Source organism: Sarcophilus harrisii, chromosome 3 (assembly GCF_902635505.1).
Source record: "Sarcophilus harrisii chromosome 3, mSarHar1.11, whole genome shotgun sequence".
Classification (NCBI taxonomy): domain Eukaryota; kingdom Metazoa; phylum Chordata; class Mammalia; order Dasyuromorphia; family Dasyuridae; genus Sarcophilus; species Sarcophilus harrisii.
In genome coordinates this window covers 607,664,515-607,683,459 of record NC_045428.1, presented here as the reverse complement: position 1 = coordinate 607,683,459, position 18,945 = coordinate 607,664,515, and the positions used below count along the sequence as shown (strand labels likewise).

General features: G+C 41.5%; 1 protein-coding gene and 1 pseudogene across 1 annotated transcript in view; one reads left to right on the top strand and one right to left on the bottom strand.

Moving 5' to 3' along the window:
• Positions 1-996: 996 nt before the first annotated feature.
• LOC116419035 (zinc finger protein 260-like) overlaps positions 997-18,945 on the top strand; it is a 51,631-nt gene continuing 33,682 nt past the window's right edge. Inside the window, exons 1-3 of the mRNA XM_031964011.1 lie at positions 997-1,318; positions 3,524-3,650; positions 4,510-4,578. Of these exons, the coding sequence (XP_031819871.1) occupies positions 1,286-1,318; positions 3,524-3,650; positions 4,510-4,578 (229 nt within the window). The 5' untranslated portion in view covers positions 997-1,285. The remainder of the gene's footprint in view (positions 1,319-3,523; positions 3,651-4,509; positions 4,579-18,945) is intronic.
• LOC116423054 lies at positions 10,982-12,610 on the bottom strand (annotated as a pseudogene).

Here is an 18,945-nt window from a genome sequence, read left to right as displayed (position 1 = left end):
CTTCCTCAAGCTTACCATTGGGTCATGTTTGCTCAAAGGCAGGCTTTCCTCACGATAAGCCAGGAAGAGGAGTCCCACTTTCAGCCTCCACTTCTGGACCCAGGTGTTTTAGCTCTGCCTCCAGCTCCTATTTGGTGTGCACTAGATTATCTCCCAAACTTAGGGTTTTATTTTATGGTTTTTCCCTGGGGGCTCCGTCTCAGAGCTCTTACCTCATTACTGGATCCCTCAGTCACTTTATATTCTACGTAATATATCTCTTGGGGAGAAGGGATGCTGGGAGGACCAAGTGTCACTGGCAGGGAGATTTCTGACTTGGGGAATGTTCACATTCTATACACTATCCTCCCATCTGGGGCCTTAAATCCCTCCTGTCTCTTGGGTCTGTAAGAAGGTGGGGGAGAGGAAGGAAGTCAGAACAATAGGAGTAAGAGCTCAACTTCAAGTTTTTTCCATCCCACTACAGTCATCTTATTCCCTGTCTTTTCTATGTAAACCCCTGACTGCCCCTGTGGCCAATAGCCCTAGGCACTTTTCCCTCCCAGACTTGTTTTTAGCTGGGTAAAAATCATTCTCAGCTTTATTTCTTCCCCAACTTTAATCATTCAATAGGTGTTCCCTCCTTCACACTGAGAGCTTAGCTTAAGGTCAAGGTCTCCACTGCTTCCAGGGTCATCTCCAGTCATCCTGACCTATATCTTGCCATTGGAGCTAGGGGGCTCTGGAGGAGGAGAAGAGGCTGGTGACTTTGCACCTCACCACCCTGTCTTCCCTGAACCAGTTTAATTAATTACCTTCCCAATCTTGGCTTACCAGAGACCACTGGGCCTCAGTTGTTGAACTGTGCTGGGGCTATGTTCCCCTTTTACCCAAGTGAGACCGATCTTTCCTGCAGTCCTTCTAAATTATCTAAGGCTGGAAAATTTTCTCACTATCCTTTTGTAGGTCCTGTCATCCACTCTTAATTGAAAGTTATTTCATAAGACTCTGGAGAGAGTTCAGGCAATATCCTGCCTCTTCTCTCCCATCTTGACTCCACCATTTAGATTTTTCAATCTGCCTCTTCTTTAACTTTCCCTCCCCCTGTGGGTTTGGGTCCCTGTCCTAAGGGCAGGGCCAGGGGGTTAGTAATTCCCCTGGAACCTCACCCTCTGTGATTTCCTGTAGGCTAGTCCCCTGTCCAGGAAAAGAAGGGAAAGACATCTGTTCAGTTATAATCATCCCCTCCCAACAGCCTGCAGAGGACCAAGGCCTGGCCCAAACAGGGAGCCTGGAGCCAGAGGGAATGACCCCTGAGAGCTGCAGACCCCCATCCCAGGTGAGTGTATTCTGCCCACATATGTGGCCACATCAGCCCAAGAGGCCATTTCCCCGGATATGGTCTGTGAGGCTGCCCATCTCTCTTTTCTGTGGATCCTTTACAAAAATGGGCAGGAAAGTGAATGCAGCAATAACAACACTGCCCTCCTCTCTGCATGTTTTGGACTGATTCACTGTCCCTTTGGCATCTTGAGCACTAACTCCCTTCCCCCAGTTGTGGCCCCCACATGTTTGTTTACATTTTCCCTCAATACAGGTCCCTGACAAGGATGACCCCTTCACTCATTAGTGTCTATCCTGTGGGTATCATGTCTTTGCTTTTAGTCCTGCACCAATTCCCCACTAGACACACACATATACACACAGACACAGACACCCCTTCTAGCCACTCTCTGTGTCCTGTGGCCAAGCTCCCAACTGTACCACTGACTTTCCTCAAACCCTTGACCCTGTTGTCTGGAGCAGAACCCTGGAAGCTTCCCCAGGTCTTGTCCTTTCCCTGGCTGGTAGCAGAGCAGAAATTGTCCCCCTGCTGCTGCTCAGCTCCTATGACACAGAGCTTCCCAAATCTCTCTGAATCTCTTGTCTTTACCATTTTGGGGGTTATTATTATAATATTTATTTTTTGCTGAGGCAATTGGGTTAAGTGACTTTGCCCAGGGTCACGCAGCTAGGAAGTATTAAGTGTTTGAGGTGGGATTTGAACTCAGGTTCTCCTGACTTCAGGGTCAGTGCTCTATCCACTGCCCCATCTAGTGGCCCCTATTATAATTTGTTTTAACCTTAAATACAAAATAAGATATTAAGGGACAGGTCAATTCCCTGAGAGCCTGCACAGCTGTGGATCATACATCTGAAGGAGTTGCAGGGCAGCCTTTGCTGACACAGGTATTGGGGACTGGGAATGAGATAAATTGGAGTCAGAGGGAAGAGAAGAGAGGTCAGGCAAACGGCCTCTCAGTCAGAGAGGTCAAAGAACAGCAACTTCCTCTCAGTTTCCTTGTATCATCCTCTCCAAGAGGAGATCCATACTGGGTTGGATCTCCAGCAGCCACTGTCAGGTAGCTCCCGTGTATTTCAACAGTTCCCATGTATTCAAACAATAAGAGAAGATAAAAAAATTTCAGGTAACCAGCAGAACATAAGAGCAGATTCCATAAAACAAACCTACATAAGAAATGCTACCCATGGTTCAGGAGCTGTCCAGCGTTTCTTTGCTTCCTGGTGGGTTTTCTTTTATTCCATTGTATTTTCTTTATTTCCTGAGATTTCTCAGCTGCAATTAGGCACTTCTACAATAACTCCATCATACTCAGCTCATACTTAGCCTTTCTCTCCTTTTACCATTGCTTCAGTTAAAGCAACAGGCATTTAGAAAGGGAAGGGGCTCTGTATGAATATATATGGGAGATGTAAAGAAGGGAAAATCAGTCCCTGCCCACAAGAAGGTTCATTCCATTCTAACATGGAAGACAACATGTCGGCAGCTGTGTCCACCCCAGCTCTGTACAGTTTGCATGACTGTTTCCAAGGGTTCTCATAAGGGATGTGACTTTTGAGTAAATCCCTTCTCTCTGCTTCAGTTTGCTTTTGTAAATTGATGACCATTGAGCCAGATCCATTAAGAAGTGTGTGATTCTGAAATTTGGAATGCATAATCTTAAAAAAATGAATGTTGAAAACTGTCTATACTTGCATTTGGAAAAGTAAAAATCTTTTGGGGAGGAAGCATCTTGTTTTCATCTGAATAAGACATAATTTCTGAATTTGGAAAATTCACAGCATCTTTTTTTCTCCTCAGTGATCGTGGAAATGTTTTAGCTCTACAGCACATAATACTTGCTAGCTTCACACAAACACTTCATGCCATTTTCTTAACATAGCACTGTCTGATTTCACCTCCAAAAATCCTCATCTCTCTCTGATAGAACCCATAGCTTTCCTGATTCCACAGGCAGTATATTCCTAGTAAGACATTTCTCAATTTTATTCCATCTGAAAATATAAAAAGTGTTTTTCTACATTCCACTGGTCTTTGGGGGGCTTTAGTTTCAGTGCTGGCTCTGAATCCAATAAGGGCTGTCATCTTTGGGCAGATCCCTCCTCCGTGCTTTAAGTCCCTTCTGTAAATTGAGGAGCATTGGATTAGGTCAGTAATGAAGCATGCTTCAACTCTTAAGTCCTCTGGGTGTTGGTGTTTTAGGAGTTGGTGACCTTCAAGGATGTGGCTGTGGACTTCAGCCCAGAGGAGTGGAGTCTGTTGGACCCGGGTGAGAAAGAGCTGCACAAGGAGGTCATGCTGGAGAATGCTGAGAACTTGCTCTCCCTGGGTAAGGAGCGCTTCCCTTGGAACTCTATCAAAAGGATTGTCACCATCCCCTCCCTAGGGTGCAGAGTTTCAGGCTTTTACCAGTTCTCAGAAAGGCCCAAGGGCTGCCTTCTGTCCCCAAGAGACAGGTCCTTCTGCTGCCTGGCTCTTGTACAAGTGGTGTTTGCATTATAGGATGGTAACCTGGCAGTTTTGTCTGCAAACCTACTGAAAACTGATCCTGCCCCTTTTCATTGAACATGGGATAGGAGAAGGAATCCCTTTCCTCTTCAGGAGAACCATTTTGTCTTTGCAATGTTCTTTTGGTTAAAAAAAAAACCAAACATTTTTACCCCACTGCCCCCGGTGTAACTCATAAAACCCCAGCACAGCAAGTGGGCCCTTGTTCTTGTGTTCAGAACTTCTGTCAGGCGCATTGTAGCACTTGATCATCCTTTGTTTTTGGCCACCATCTTTAACCCCATTTTACAGGTCTGGAGGCTGAAGCAAAAAGATGAAATTACTTCCCCAGAGTCACACTGTCAGGATGTGTCTAAATCCAAATTTGAACTCAGGGTTCCTGACTGCAGGCCTGGTGCTTCCTTCTCTGTGTTACCAGCTGCCTCTAATGTCCAGAAAATGGAAGCTGTGGGATGTGGCCATCCTGTTGTGAAGGAGGCAGCAAAATCAGGATCTTCTGATTCCAGATTGCTTGCATGGCCTTCTTTCCCCTCTGCTGTCTTCCCCTGGCAATAAGCACCCTGAAAACCATCTTTCAGTTCTCCATGGAACCACCCAGTGGGTATCACACCCCGACCCTATTGCAATGAGGAATAATGACAAGTTTCAAGGCTCACACCCACTATCCTCCCCCTCCCCAGGACTTCCAGTTCCCAGAGAAGATTTCATCTCCCATGTGGATAGAGGAGGCCTGAGGAACTCCTGTCCTGGTGAGTGAGTTGCATGGTGGGGTGCAGGCTGCTGTCCCAGAGGCTTCTTCATGTGATGGGCGTGTGGGTAGGAAAACTGGCTTGGAATGCTTTTTCAGACTCTTGTGGTAGTGAGATCCTGAGCACCTCACTGAACTTCTGAACCTCAGTCTCTTCATCTGTAAAATGAGGGGGTTGGACTCCAGAGCCTTTTAGTTCCCTTCTAATGAAGCATTAATGATCCTAGCGAAAGTCTTTGTTGGAAATTTGGGGCTGTCTAACTATCTACAACCAAAGAAAGAGGGCTCAGGTTGTCTAATATGACTTTTCTCAGGCCTTCCTTAAGCCAAAAAGTATTCATTTTTACTTTTTAATATTTATTTAAAACTAAAAACAAATTAGAAAAAGACAGAAAAGAACACATTTTAAAAATGTTTTTATGTTCAGCAAAACCTAAGGGAGGATTCAAAATCTGTAATAATAAATTTCCATAAACTGTAAATGAAAGATAATGTATTCAGAACCATACATCACTTTTGGTTTCCTGTAGTTTTTCTTTTGCTCTCTGTTGTGTGCTTTTACTTTATTCTTTTCCCCCTTTTCATCCTCTGCCAACTCCCCCATGCAGGCTACAGTTAAACAGATACATAGGAAAAGCAGCAACCTCTGAGTAAAGCTGGCCACAGGCTGGAATTGATCAATTGAAAGACTCCCTTCCTTCCTCCTTCCCTCCCTTCTTCCCTTCTCTCTCTTTCCCATTCTTGTTCATTCATTGCCTGTTTCCTTCTTTCTTTTCTTCCTTCCTTCCTTCCCTCTGCTCACATAGGATATCATATACCCTTACCTACAAATGTTCTTAAAGGCATTCCCCCCCCCCCCTTCATCACTGAATCCATCCCTGAATAGATTTCCTTCTTGCTTTCCTTGCTTTTTTTCTTTCTTTCCTTTTTTTTTTTTTTTTGAGGCAATTGGGGTTAAATGACTCACCCAGGGACACATAGCTAGGAAGTATTAAGTGGCTGAGGCCAGATCTGAACTTGGGTTCTCTTGACTTCAGGGCTGGAACTCTATCCAGTGGCCATCTAGCTGCCCCAGTTCCTTTCTTAATAAGCAAACCTTAAATGAAAATCAGTCTGATTCTCTTTGACTACCCATAGATCCCTTGCTAAATTTATTTGGTCTTTGTTTGGGTCCTCATTGACTCAGATTAAGTGTAAATTTCAGTAATTTCTGCTTTGGCCAGAACCCCTGAGGTTCTTCTGAATCTTCATTCCTTTTTATTTGTTGAGATTTTTTTTAGCCCAGGTAAGAGAGGAGATTCTTTGCCTCCATTGTTCTCTAGCCTTAATGACTGGATGGGGGCAGCCTAAGTCACAGGAGACCCGTTGGAGACCTTACCTTAAGAAGGCCAGGTCTCCCCTGGCCATCTGTATCCAGAGTCATCTGCACTAATCATGATTTGTACCTGGCCACGGGATGCAGATGGCTTTGTGGGGGAAAGTAAGACTGGTGATCTTGGACAGCCCTCCCTTTCTTAAATCCAAGTCATTCACTACATAACTGACAGCTTCCCTTAGGTTAAGTATATGGAGGGAAAGACTCCTGGTTATTTCATAAAATAACCAGGAGCCCTAGGCCCTTGTTATCTTCATTATAAAATTTGTTCATAGGTGAGAAGGAGCAGGAAAGAGACATAAATAGAAACATAGATTTGTTACCTCGGAGGGACCAGCATGAAAGCACTGAGTGGGATTAGACCATATGATTAGCCTTGGGTAATGTCAACCAATCAATAAACATCGATTAAGCACCTGGTCTACTCTTTGCATTGCATTAAGCCCTGGATATATACAAAGAGAAGCTGTCAAGAAGTTTTAAATCCAGCATATAAACTTGGAGATGGTTTGAAGAGAAGCAACAGTTTATGACACTTATTCTTAGCTAATCAAGGGAAAGGAAAGTGTTTTTTAATGGAAATGCATCATGTTCAACAGACATTTGTATATAGAAAGAGGGGAAGGGAAGTTTATGAAGGAAGGAAGAGTTGAGGTGGAGAGAATCAAAATCATAGTGACAATGATAGTAGTTAACAAGCATATGGTGACTACTGTGTGCCAAGAGTTTTATAGGTATTATCTCTTTTGATGCTCACAACAACCTGGGAAGTGGGTACAATAATTATCTTCACTCCAAAAGAAAACTGAGCCAAAGAAGCACATTCCCAGTGGTGCACAGCTAAGTGGTGCTTGAGATTAAATTGAAAAGAAATGATTGGAAGCAAAATGGAACACATCTATGTAGTGCAATGGATTGAGAAGCCCTAGTTTCTAGTTTTCAGTTCTAATCTCTGCTGCAGGGATTTGGATCAGGTTACTCAGCCATTCATAGTTCATAGCCTGGTTTCTAAATTATGAGAACTTTCACCTTGCCTTTGTCTCAGCTTTGTTGTGATGGTCCAATGTCATTGTATTGTGGGTGGAACTCTGTGTTAATTGAATCCCTTTAATGGTGTGAGCTAATAGTATTTAAAAATGATTGAATCTGTCCATTTCCGTTTGATACTTTTTGCCTGGAGCAATTAAAAGTCGATGATTTTATTACCAGCCAGCATTAGAGGGTATATTTATTCATGTGTGTGTTTGTTTCTTTCAGATGCAGAGACATGGTTTGACATGAAGGAGAGGAGTTCAAATCTGAAAATGATCTCATGGAAAGACCTTTTTGAATATAGTGAATACAGGGCTGTTGTTGCTAAACAAAAAAGAAACTACATTGGAGAAGAATATTGTGAATGGAATACACAGAAAAAAGCTTTAAGAAGGAGTTCCAGTGTTTCTAAAGATAAGAATATATATCCTGACGAGAAAACGCCTGAGTGTCATGAATTTGATAAAACTTTTCTTGTATTCTCTTCCCTTGCCAAGCATCAGAGAATCCATGCTGGAGAAAAACCTTATGAATGTAAGGAACTTTGGAATGGAAAGACTTTGAGAGAGCAATCTACTCCTGCTAAACATGAGAGAATTCATGCAGAAAAACAATCTTACAAATGTAATCGATGTGGAAAGGATTTCCAATGGTATTCTAAATTGGCTCAACATCAGAGAATCCACACTGGAGAAAAACCTTATGAATGTAATCAGTGTGGACAGAGTTTCAGATGCAAATCTAAACTTGCTCTACATCAGAGAATCCACACTGGAGAGAAACCTTATGAATGTAACAAATGTGGAAAGACTTTCACACGGAGTGACAGTCTTCATGAACATCAGAGAATCCATACTGGAGAAAAGCCATATGAATGTAATGACTGTGGAAAGGCTTTCGCATATCGCTCCTATATTAATGCACATAAGAGAATCCATACTGGAGAGAAGCCTTATGGATGTAATGACTGTGGAAAGACTTTCACATCACACTCCAGTGTTGTTGTCCATCAGAGAATCCACACTGGAGAGAAGCCTTATGAATGTAATGCCTGTAGAAAAACTTTCACATCACACTCCAGTCTTGCTGACCATCAGAGAATCCACACTGGAGAGAAGCCTTATGAATGTAAGCAATGTAGAAAGGCTTTCACAAAGCGCTCCCATCTTGCTGACCATCAGAGAATCCACACTGGAGAGAAGCCTTATGAATGTAATGAATGTGGAAAGACTTATACATATTGTTCCAGTCTTGCTAAACATCAGATAATTCACACTGGAGAGAAGCCTTATGAATGTAAGCAATGTAGAAAGGCTTTCACAAAGCGCTCCCATCTTGCTGACCATCAGAGAATCCACACTGGAGAGAAACCTTATGAATGTAATGACTGTGGAAAGGCTTTTACACAACGCTCCCATGTTGCTATTCATCAGAGAATCCACACTGGAGAGAAGCCTTATGAATGTAACAAATGTGGAAAGACTTTCACATATTGCTCCAGTCTTGCTAAACATCAGAGAATCCACACTGGAGAGTAGCCCTATGAAAGTTACAAATGTGGAAAGGCTTTCATACAACATAGCAATCTTACTTCCCATCACAGAATCCACACTGGAGAGAAGCCTTCTGAATGTAGTGACTATGGAAAGACTTTCACATGATGCAACAGTCTTGGTAAACATGAGAAAATCCACATTGGACAGAAACCTCATGAATGTGAAAACCTTCAGGCAAAGCTTAACAGATTTAAACAGAGAGTGCACATTAGAGGAAAACTTTTGAATGTCTGGATCATGGTAAAGTTTTCAATATATATTAGTCCCTGACTACACATGGATGATCCTATACTACATGTGAAACCTCATTCATATAATTCATGTGGAAAAACATCCAGGCTCACTTCATCCCTGAATTGTCTCCAGAAAATTCCTAGAAGATTGAAATCATGGATAAAGACATAAAGATGGAGGACAGAGCTTGTTAGTCAGCAGGGATTTTCTGCTTGGGAAGAAATCTCCTCTGGACTTGGCATGGGAAAGTCTTTAGCCCATGTTCATCTCTGAGTTTGCATCTCAGGATACTGAGTGGAGAGAAGACTTACAAATGTGCCGAAGGAAGACGTGCCCTTACCTGGAACATAAGGGTCAGTATAAATGACAATATTCACACTGGAAAGAAGCATTATACAAAATGTATTTGCAGAAAAGCATTTACCTGTATCTCATCCTTTGTGTAGAAATCTTGCTGCAGATGAAACATGTGAATATAATGAATGAGGGAAGGCCTCTTCCTACTGCCAGATCAATTTTATACTTTGTATAAAGGTCAGAAAAAAGATTGGAGTTTTTCTCTAAAATCCCAAGATTGGTGTCCGAAGAAGCGTCTCCATTTTGACCTTATGTTGCTAAATTGTATCAGGTGGGTTCTTGGGGAAGTGAGCCCTTTTCAGGAAGCTTACCCCAAGAAGAGTGCCATAGTTTAGGGATGCATTTCCAGAAAAACTCTTCCCCTTGTACCCTTGCTTAGTCTTGAACAAACCATTTTGCTACATCAGTAAGCTTTGTAATGTGTAGTTACTGTTCTTAAGTCGAGTAGGTTCCTATGACACATTGCGAGTCATGAAACAAAGTACGGGATAGCTGGAGTACACTGTGTGGTAAAATTGCTCAGTCCAGAGTGTAAAAAATACTGTTCCGTCTCCTGTTCGTTGCTTCCCTTCGCTAGACTGCACTATTTGAGGTGATGCCACATTCCTGCAGAAATGGAATCAACTGCTTTCTGCTCTGACTCTGAGAAATGTCTATTTGAACTATTTTGGGTTGGGTGGTCATTGTCCCACTCAGTGTGAGATATCACGTAAATTATAATCTTGTATTTGACAATTGTAAAAAGTAAAGAATTGGGGAGAAGAATTTATTATTTAGTTAAAAAAATTAATATTCCTTTTAAAGGAAAATATACCAGAAAAACAGGTAAGTTTTCAAACATTCTAGCTACAATTTTTCACATTAATTTTACAGAGTCCATATCAAAAGAGGTGTTCATTTCCTAAGGAAACATTTACATAATGCTCTAGAAATTATTTTTCAAATATCAGTATTTCTAAGAAAATATTTTCCCCTAAATTCCAAAGTGAGAAAAATCAGAATAAAAATAATGGCATGAATAATATTTTTGAAACATGAGAGAAAATTGCCAAATAACGTGAATTCAGTTAATTATCTTAGAATTATCTCATGTTGCTGCCCATCCAGCCCTAGCAGACAGGCACCCTGTGAGCTGCTAGACCTTGGTGGGGGAAGGGTTGGAGGACAAACTGACATGAAACAACAGGTCAGGTGGGAAAGAAGAGCAAGCTCCATTTATTCATCTGAGGATAATGGTTTATATATCTTTCACCAAGACAATAGTGTGTTCTCTCAGGAACATTAGTCTTTTTTCATGGGACTATTAGCAATGAAATCACCCAGACAGTTTCCTCCCTTTCTTGCAATTTCCAAGGACATCCTTTTCCCTAGAGACAGAACAGAGGGGTGCTGAGACATCATCCTGAGTTCTCACAGCCATCGAACAGGGGACAAGTTACAGGGAAAACCTGAGCTGGTCTGAATCCTCTGTCTTTTCAGAGCTGGCCCTCAACCTCTCCCTGTTCATTTGTGCTACCTTGAGATACAGAAAGGATGCTTGAAGCTCATCTAAGGAGTTTAAAGCATGTGTTAAAAAATGGGGCAAGAGGAAACATGCCAGGGTAACAAAATATCCAAGGCAAAAAATGTAATAACAAGCTTGATACATTATTAAGAAGACAGAGTTGATTGATCCAGTTCAACAACCTGTTTGCAATATCATGAGGATCAATACTGACATTATGAGAATTGGCTATTTTATGTTGTATCTTAGACAATTGACTAATTTCCCATGTAACATTTTCAGAATGTCAAGCTTCCTGTAGCTTTTTCAATACTTGCTCAATAGTTCATTTGGTAAAGTTGGAATATACATTTTTGTACAGATATAATAAGGATAATTACGTTCCCTAGAGAAAGAAGTTTCTAATTGTTCATCCTTATCTTGGGCAGGGGTAGGGCTGGGGCTGTTTCGAGTGCTAGGGCTGAGGGGTTAGGTGAAAACAAAGTTTTGCTCATAGCCCAGCAAAAGAGCTCCCCAAAAAGGCCTCAAATAAAGCACAGCTCAGGAATTCCTGGAAACCTTCAGGTTGAAAATCATTTCCATCAACTAAATGGTGTCATGGTTTTCCCTTTTACACTGATTTTGCTCTCCCAGTACGATTCACAAAGGAATGTGTGTTAAAAAACAAATAAAGAGGTCTATTAAAATAGAAAAAAAATCTATCAATTTAATGGAGTGCTGGAGACAATTTTGGAAAATCGAGCTCAGGCTCAAGTTTCAAAGGGGTAATGTTGCTTGCAAATGGCCAAAATTCTATGTTGAACAAAATTAGGGACTGGGTAGGGACTGTAGTCAGCTTCAGTATGAGGAGTTTTTTTTCCTTGACAGCCCTATAGTACTTCAGGATTTGTGAGTCACTGCTGGTCAGAACAAAGGGGTTAACCCTTGGGAAAGAGGAAGCTAAGAAAGCAGAGCTAAGCAACAGCCAAGGTCTAGGTGTTCTTGAGGGCTTACATGTTGCCAAGTTCGAATTGAGCAAGTAAAAATTGACAAAAGGTGTTCACCAGCAAGAGGATCATCTGGGTGGCTCTGGTCTCTGGGGAGAAATCTGTCAGAGTAAAGCTGATGGACTCTCTTAAGCTTGTACAGGAGATAAACTTTGTTGCCACTGGTAAAGCTGATGAAGGTCAGACACACAGCATCAGGCAGTGAGAACACAACTGCATAGAGTGGGGCACTAATAGGAGCTACAGTAACTGAACATAACCTGCATTCTTTTGTTTCTTAGATGTTTCTGGTGCTCCTTGGTCCTTTAAATTTTTCAAGTATAAAAATATTTTGCAGCACGGAGAAAATCCAGCAGAGGAGAACAGAAGGGATTATGTATTTTAGGATTCTAGTTTTAAGCTTTGTGAACCTAGGGTTCTGGGGACTGATGATGATGGCCTGAAAACCACTCAGAAGGCAAGTTATGCTGAAGGAAAGCCCCTGACCTACTCTATGAAGGTAGAATATAATTTTACAGCTGATACCATCCAGAAAATTCTTCACACCCAAAGTTACCAATCCCTGAAGGAAGCCCTTTAAATAGTAAGAAGTTGTCCAAAGTCAGCTGGGTAAGAATCGGATCTATGGGCCTCAGCCCCTGACCAGTGAAGAAGAAGAAGCTGTAGAGATAAAGTAGGAAGAGGTTTCCCTGAATCCCAATTTCTGTCTGGGCTAAGAAAACAATGCTCAGGAAAATATCCATAGGAATCATGTTCTTGATGTGGTGAGCAGAATTTCAGTCTAAGCCTGAGGGACCTGGAGAAAAACAAGCACGTTATGCCATCTTATTCTCACCTGAGAAGAGCCCAAGACATGACTCCTTCCATGCTATAGACAAAGTCAGGGATTTCTCTGCAGCAATTTTGCTTGTGTGACTTGAGGATGCCTTCTGTCATTTACACATTATTGGATCATAATATCATTTATTTATTTATTTTAGCTAAAATGAATAGGCTCAGCTTTCATGGTCTGATTTATAAACAAATCAAGAGAAAGTGGTTAATGTTTTGTTTCTGGCTCAATTTTCTGATCTTCCTGATCTCACGTAAGGAAACCTACCTTGTAAATTGGTAGCTGTTCTGGCTCAAACTCCCTACCTGATGTTTTTCTCAGAACTGGTTTTGGTTGACTTATGACCCTGCCAATTTATTTTGAACTTGAAGTCCATTAATGCCCCCACATTTTTTCTAGACACACTCCTTTCTGCACAGTTGTTTCATGCTTCCCTCCTAAATTCATGTAATATCAATTTAGATTCCAGGTCTAAGACTTTATATTTAATTTCATTTTATGAGATTCAACCCAACGAATTTAGAAAGAGCTTGACAGGTTCGGATAGTAGGGTGAATCAAATGAAATGACATTTAATAGCAAAAATGTGTAGCATCTGGAGAATCGTTTCTTATTTACATTTCCCCCATCAAAATCTCTTCATGATTCAAGGCATGGCTATGAGGTGTGGGTCAGCATCCGCACAAAAACGTGATTTGTTAGTCCCTACTAGAGTAGTTATTTTTAGTAACCACTCCACAGGCAGATTAGTTTTAAAAAGATTTTTTATCCAATATCTTGAAGAATTAATTGCCTGCAAAAGATTCCTGGTTTTCCTCACATACACATCACATGGAATTCACTGATTATATTCTTGCACAGTTTATTATAAGGGAGAAAGCACACAACTGATTGCACACACACACACACACACACACACACACACACAACTTGTAAAATATGTAAATGATGAATACATATCAAGGGCTGGGAAATGGGCAAGGAGATTACACAAGGATTCCACTGGCTTGGCTAATAAATATTTAACAGCTCATGTCATTGTCCCATGTGGATTAAGCCCATGTGTGACCACCCATAAGATCATGTTCCTGCTAGAAGCAGCAGTGAGATTCACCAACTCCCTGTGTATCTGAAAAGCCTTTTAAGTATCACAGGCTCACCTCCAGGCATAATGGAGGGGCTATGAAAGGTGCTCTAAAAATGTCTGTTTACCCAACTGTGGCCTAATTACCATTGCAGGTGCAGATCCCCATCCTGGGGTCAAAACACTAAAATTGTACAAAAATTGCAAAGTTGATTCTGCACATCATTGCTACATTCAATGTGCACACGCTGAAAGCCAAATTGAATTAGCTCAGAAGAAATGGGAGATGTGTAAAGTTAGGGAATCTACCCCAAATGGTCATAGGGATTATTTCCATCTGACCTGTGGTAGATGATTCTGAACGAGTATTGGTCCAATCAGCCACAGTTGGACACATTATAACTCCACTCTAACTTAGTGATGTCATTTTGATCTTTGAGAACTAAGGACAACAATAACCAACCCCAAAGAGATTAAAAAGAAAAATGCCCCATTTTATAAAAACAATACCTCTTTGTAGTGGCAAAGAATTGGAAATTGAAGGGATGCCCATCAATTGGGAAGGATGATTGTGATAGTGTTAAGGATGTAGTTAATTCAGTCATCAAGAAAAAAATAATATGCATATAATCATACATTAATTAAATAGAAAAAGAGGCTAATGAACATGTATTCAAAATTGCAAAACCAACAAATCTAAAATAACCACAAAACAGGAGATGTAAAAATTTAGAAGGAAAATAGATAAACTAGAATTCCCCATAAATTGATGAATGAGATTAACATTTGGTTTTTTGAAAAAAAAACTAATGAAATTGATGAACACTTAACTAATCTGATTAAAAAGAAGAGCAAAAAATATGAATAAAAAATAAGCTAAAATCACAACAAAATAAAAACAATTAAAAATGAGAACAAATGACAGGCATAGGGCAACGAAATGGAAAACACCAAATATAGGGGAATGCCTTCAAAAATTTAAAAAAAAAAAATGGAAGTCCTGGGAAGAATTCATCAATTGAAGATGAGGATTACAGCAGCAGAGGGATATTCAAAAGTGATAAAGCAGCTGAGCCTTAACTCATCTTGAGATGTTTAGCAATGTGATATAGGTTATATTAGTATAATCATGTAAAACATTTGCATATTAGTAATTTTTTTGCAAGAAGATGCAAATAAAAAGAAAGAAAGAGAAAGGAAAGAAAGGAGAAAAAAAATAGAAGGAAGGAAGGAAGAAAAAAAGGAAGGAAAGAAGTGAAAAATAGTGTGTATATTCAGCTTATATCAGTTTTTTTTTTTAATAAATGGATAGCATTTTTCATCCATTGTCCTTTGGGATTGTCTTGGATCATTGTACTGCTGAGAATAGTGAAGTCATCCACCATGGGCCAACTTTTCTGGACCCACAGATCTTGGGCTTCTTCCCAGGCATGTGGCTCACTGTTTCCACATTCCCTTTAAAGATTCTAAACCTAAAATCTACCCAAGAGTCTTAGGAACCTTCCCCCATCTTCTGCTTAGATTTCAGCACTCAGCCATCCTGTTTTTCCTGATTCAACTACTCACCTAAATCACTTCTGGACACTTAAATGTCTTCTTTTTTACCCAGGCTTCTCAGCACCCTGCTCCTTTCCCCACCATAGGTCCTGGGACTTGAATCCCAGACTTGATTGCTTCCCTGGCTTAGGCTTCCTCTGATGTTTTGCTGGGGGCTCCATCTTAGAGCCCTTACCTCCTTACTGGTTCCCTCAGTCAGTTTATTGTCTAGATAATATGTCTGTTGGGGAGAGGGATGCTGGGAAGACAAGTATCACTGGGAGGGAGATTTCTGACTCAGGGGACATTGAGTTTCTACACACTCTCATCCCATCTGGGGCCTTAAATCCCTCCTGCCTCTTGGATCTGTAGGAAGGTGGGGGAGAGGAAGGGAGTCAGAAGAGTAGGAGTAAGAGAAGGTGAGCTCATCTTCAAGTTTATACCATCCTCCCAGAGGCATCTTATTCCCTGTCCCTTCTATCTTATAAACTCCTGACTGACCCTGGCCAATAGCCCTGGGTACTTTGCCCTCCCAGACTTGTTGTTTTTGACTGGGTAAAAGAGAACATTCTTGTCTTCATTTCTTCCCCAACTTTAATCACTCAATGGGTGTTGCCTCCTTCAGACTGAGAGCTTAGCTTAAGGTCAAGGTCTCCACTGCTTCCAGTGTCATCTCCAGTTATCCTGATCTATATCTGGCCACTGGAGCCAGGGGGGTCTGGAGTAGGAGGTTAGGCTGGTGACTTTGTACCTCACCATCCTCTCCTCCCCTAAATCAATTTAGTTAATTATCTTCCCAATCTTGGCTTGTCAGGGAACACTGGGCCTTAGTTGTTGATTTGTGCTGGGGCTCTGTTTGCCTTTTACCTTTACCCAAGTGAGACATCTTTCCAGCAGTCCTTCTCAATTATCTGGACTGCAAAATTGTTTCTCAAGATCCTTTTGTAGATCCTGTCACTCCACTCTTAACTGAAAGTTATTTCATAGGAAACTGGAGAGAGTTCAGGCAATATCCTGCCTTTTCTCTCCCATCTTGACTCTACTATTTATATTTTTCAACCTGGTCCTCCTTTCAGTCTCCCTCCCCCTGTTGGTTGGGGTCTGTGCCCTAAGGGCAGGGCCAGAGGCTTAGTAACTTCCATGGAACCTCACCCTCTGTAATTTCCTGTAGACTAGCTGACCTCAGACCTCCAGGAAAAGAAGGGAACGACATCTGTTCAGTTATGATCATCCCCTCCCAACATCCTGCAGAGGACCAGGGCCTGGTCCAAGCAGGGAGCCTGGAGCCAGAGGGAATGGTTCCTGAGAACCGCAGACCCCCACCCTAGGTGAGTGTATTCTGCCCACAGATCTGGGCAACATCAGCCCAAGAAGCCTTTTTCATAGATCTGGAGGATGGTCTGTGAGGCTCTTATCTGTGAATCCTTTACAAAAATGGGTAGCAAAGTGAATGCAGTAAGAACAACACTGCCCTCCTCTCTGCTATGTTTTGAACTGATTCACTGTCCCTTTGGCATCTTGAACACTAACTCCCTTTTCCCAGTTGTTGCCTCCACGTTTGTTTAAATTTTCACTTAGTATAGGTCACTGACAAGGGTGACCCCTTCATTCATTAGTGTCTGTCCTGCAGATATCATATCTTTGCTTTAGTCCAGCACCATCTCCCCACTAGACACATACCCATATTCTCTCTCTCTCTCTCTCACACACACACACACATACACACACACGCATACACATACATACACACACACTCTCACACACACACACACACGCATACACATACACACACACACTCTCTCTCTCTCTCTTTCTCTCACACACATGACACACACACACACACACACACACACACCCCTTCTGGCCTCTGGGTCTTATGGCCAAGCTCTCTTTTGTAGCCACTGACTTTCCTGGAAATCCTCGACCTTGTTTCCTGGAGCAGAACCCTGGAAGCTTCTTCAGCTCTTCTCCTTTCCCTGGCTGGAAGCAGAGAAGAAACTGTCTTCCTGCTGCTGCTGAGCTCCTGCTGCCTCAGACTACACAGATCTCCCCAAATCTCTCTGAATCCCTTCTCTTTACCATTTATATGATTATTATTATGATTTTTTTTTTTGGCTGAGGCAATTAGAGTTCAGTGACTTTGCCCAGGGTCACATAGCTAGGAAGTATTAAGTGTCTGAGGGAAGATTTGAATTCAGATACTCCTGACTTCAGGATCAGTACTCTATCCACTGCCCCATCTAGTGGCCCATGTTCTAATTTGTTTTAACCTTAAATACAAAAGAAAAGAAGAAAAAAATTTTAGGTAACCAGCAGAACTTGACAGCTGATTCGATAAAATAAAAAACCTACATAATAAATGGTACCTATAGTTCAGGAGCTGTCCAGCGTTTCTTTGCTTCCTGGTAGGTTTTCTTTTATTCCATTTTATTTTCTTTATCTCCTGAGACTTCGCAGCTGCAATTAGGTACTTCTAGAATAATTCCATCATACTCGCCTCATACTTAGCCTTTCTCTCCCTTTACCATTGCTTGGGTCAAAGCAACAGGTATTTGTTTGGGAAGAGGTTTTGTTTAAATATATAGGACATGAAAAGAAGGAAAAATCAGTCCCTGCCCTCAAGAAGCTTCCATTCTCACATGGAAGACATTTTGGCAGCTGTGGCCACACCAGCTGTTTACAGTGTCGGTCGGAAGCCTTTGCATGACTGTGCCTCCAAGTGTTCTCATGCAGGATGTGACCTTTGGATAAATCCCTTCTCTCTGCTTTAGTTTGCTTTTGTGTAAAGGGCTGAAACTCTTAAAAGGTGTGCTTGAATCAGACAACTGAGCACTCAAGGCTAATTACCTATTGGACAATGATTCTATTAACACATGTTTGGAAAAATCCCCTTCTCACTATTCTGTGCTGGCTCAGTCTTTTGTACAAGATAATCAATCATAGGAGGGATTAGAGGGTAGAGGAGACAAGCTTGCACCACTTTGAAGCAGGACCTCAGGAGAAAGGAGGCTGGTGGAGCCGCCTTGTGACAGTTTGTCTGTCTCTTCACTTCTAAATTCCTAAAGACCAAGGACTTTTCCTTATCCTGACTTTGGTTAATCCTTGAGGCCAGTAGGGAGCTAGCTAACTGTACACTTTGTAAATTGCACTTATTGAAGCAGATCCATTAAGAAGTGGATTCTGAAATTTGGGGGTTAACAAATCTACGAAAATGAATGTTGAAAACTATCTGTGCGTTGCATTTGAAAAATAAAATATTATTGGGGAAGGATAGTGTTTTCATCTGGATAAGAATTCTAAGTGGCTTTTGAAAATTCAAGATCTTTTCTTTCTCCCTAGTGATCTTGGAAATGTTTTGTCACAGCACATAATACTTGCTAGCTTCACAATGCATCATGCCATTTTATTAACATAACACTGAACTGATTTCATCTCCAAAACTTTCATGTCTCTCTTCGTAGAGACTCTCTCAATTGCACAGGCAGTAATTTCCAAGTAAGACATTTCTCAATTTTATCTTGCACCAGAAACTATATGATGTGTTTCTCTATATTCCATTGTTCTTTGGGGGCTTTGGTTCTGAATCCTGTAAGGGCTGTCACCTTTGGGCAGATACCTCCTCCATGTTTCAGGTCCCTCTGTAAATTGAGGTGAGCATTGATTAGCTCAAATATGGTTACGTTTCAATCCTTATGTCCTCTGGTCTTGGTGTTTTGTGGACCCAGACCTTCAAGGATGTGGCTGTGGACTCCAGCCCAGAGGAGTGGGGATTGCCGGAATCTAGATCAGAAAGAGCTGCACAAAAAGGTCATGCTGGAGAATGTGGAGAACTTGCTCTTGGGCAAGGAGCGCTTCCTTGAACTCTGTACCAC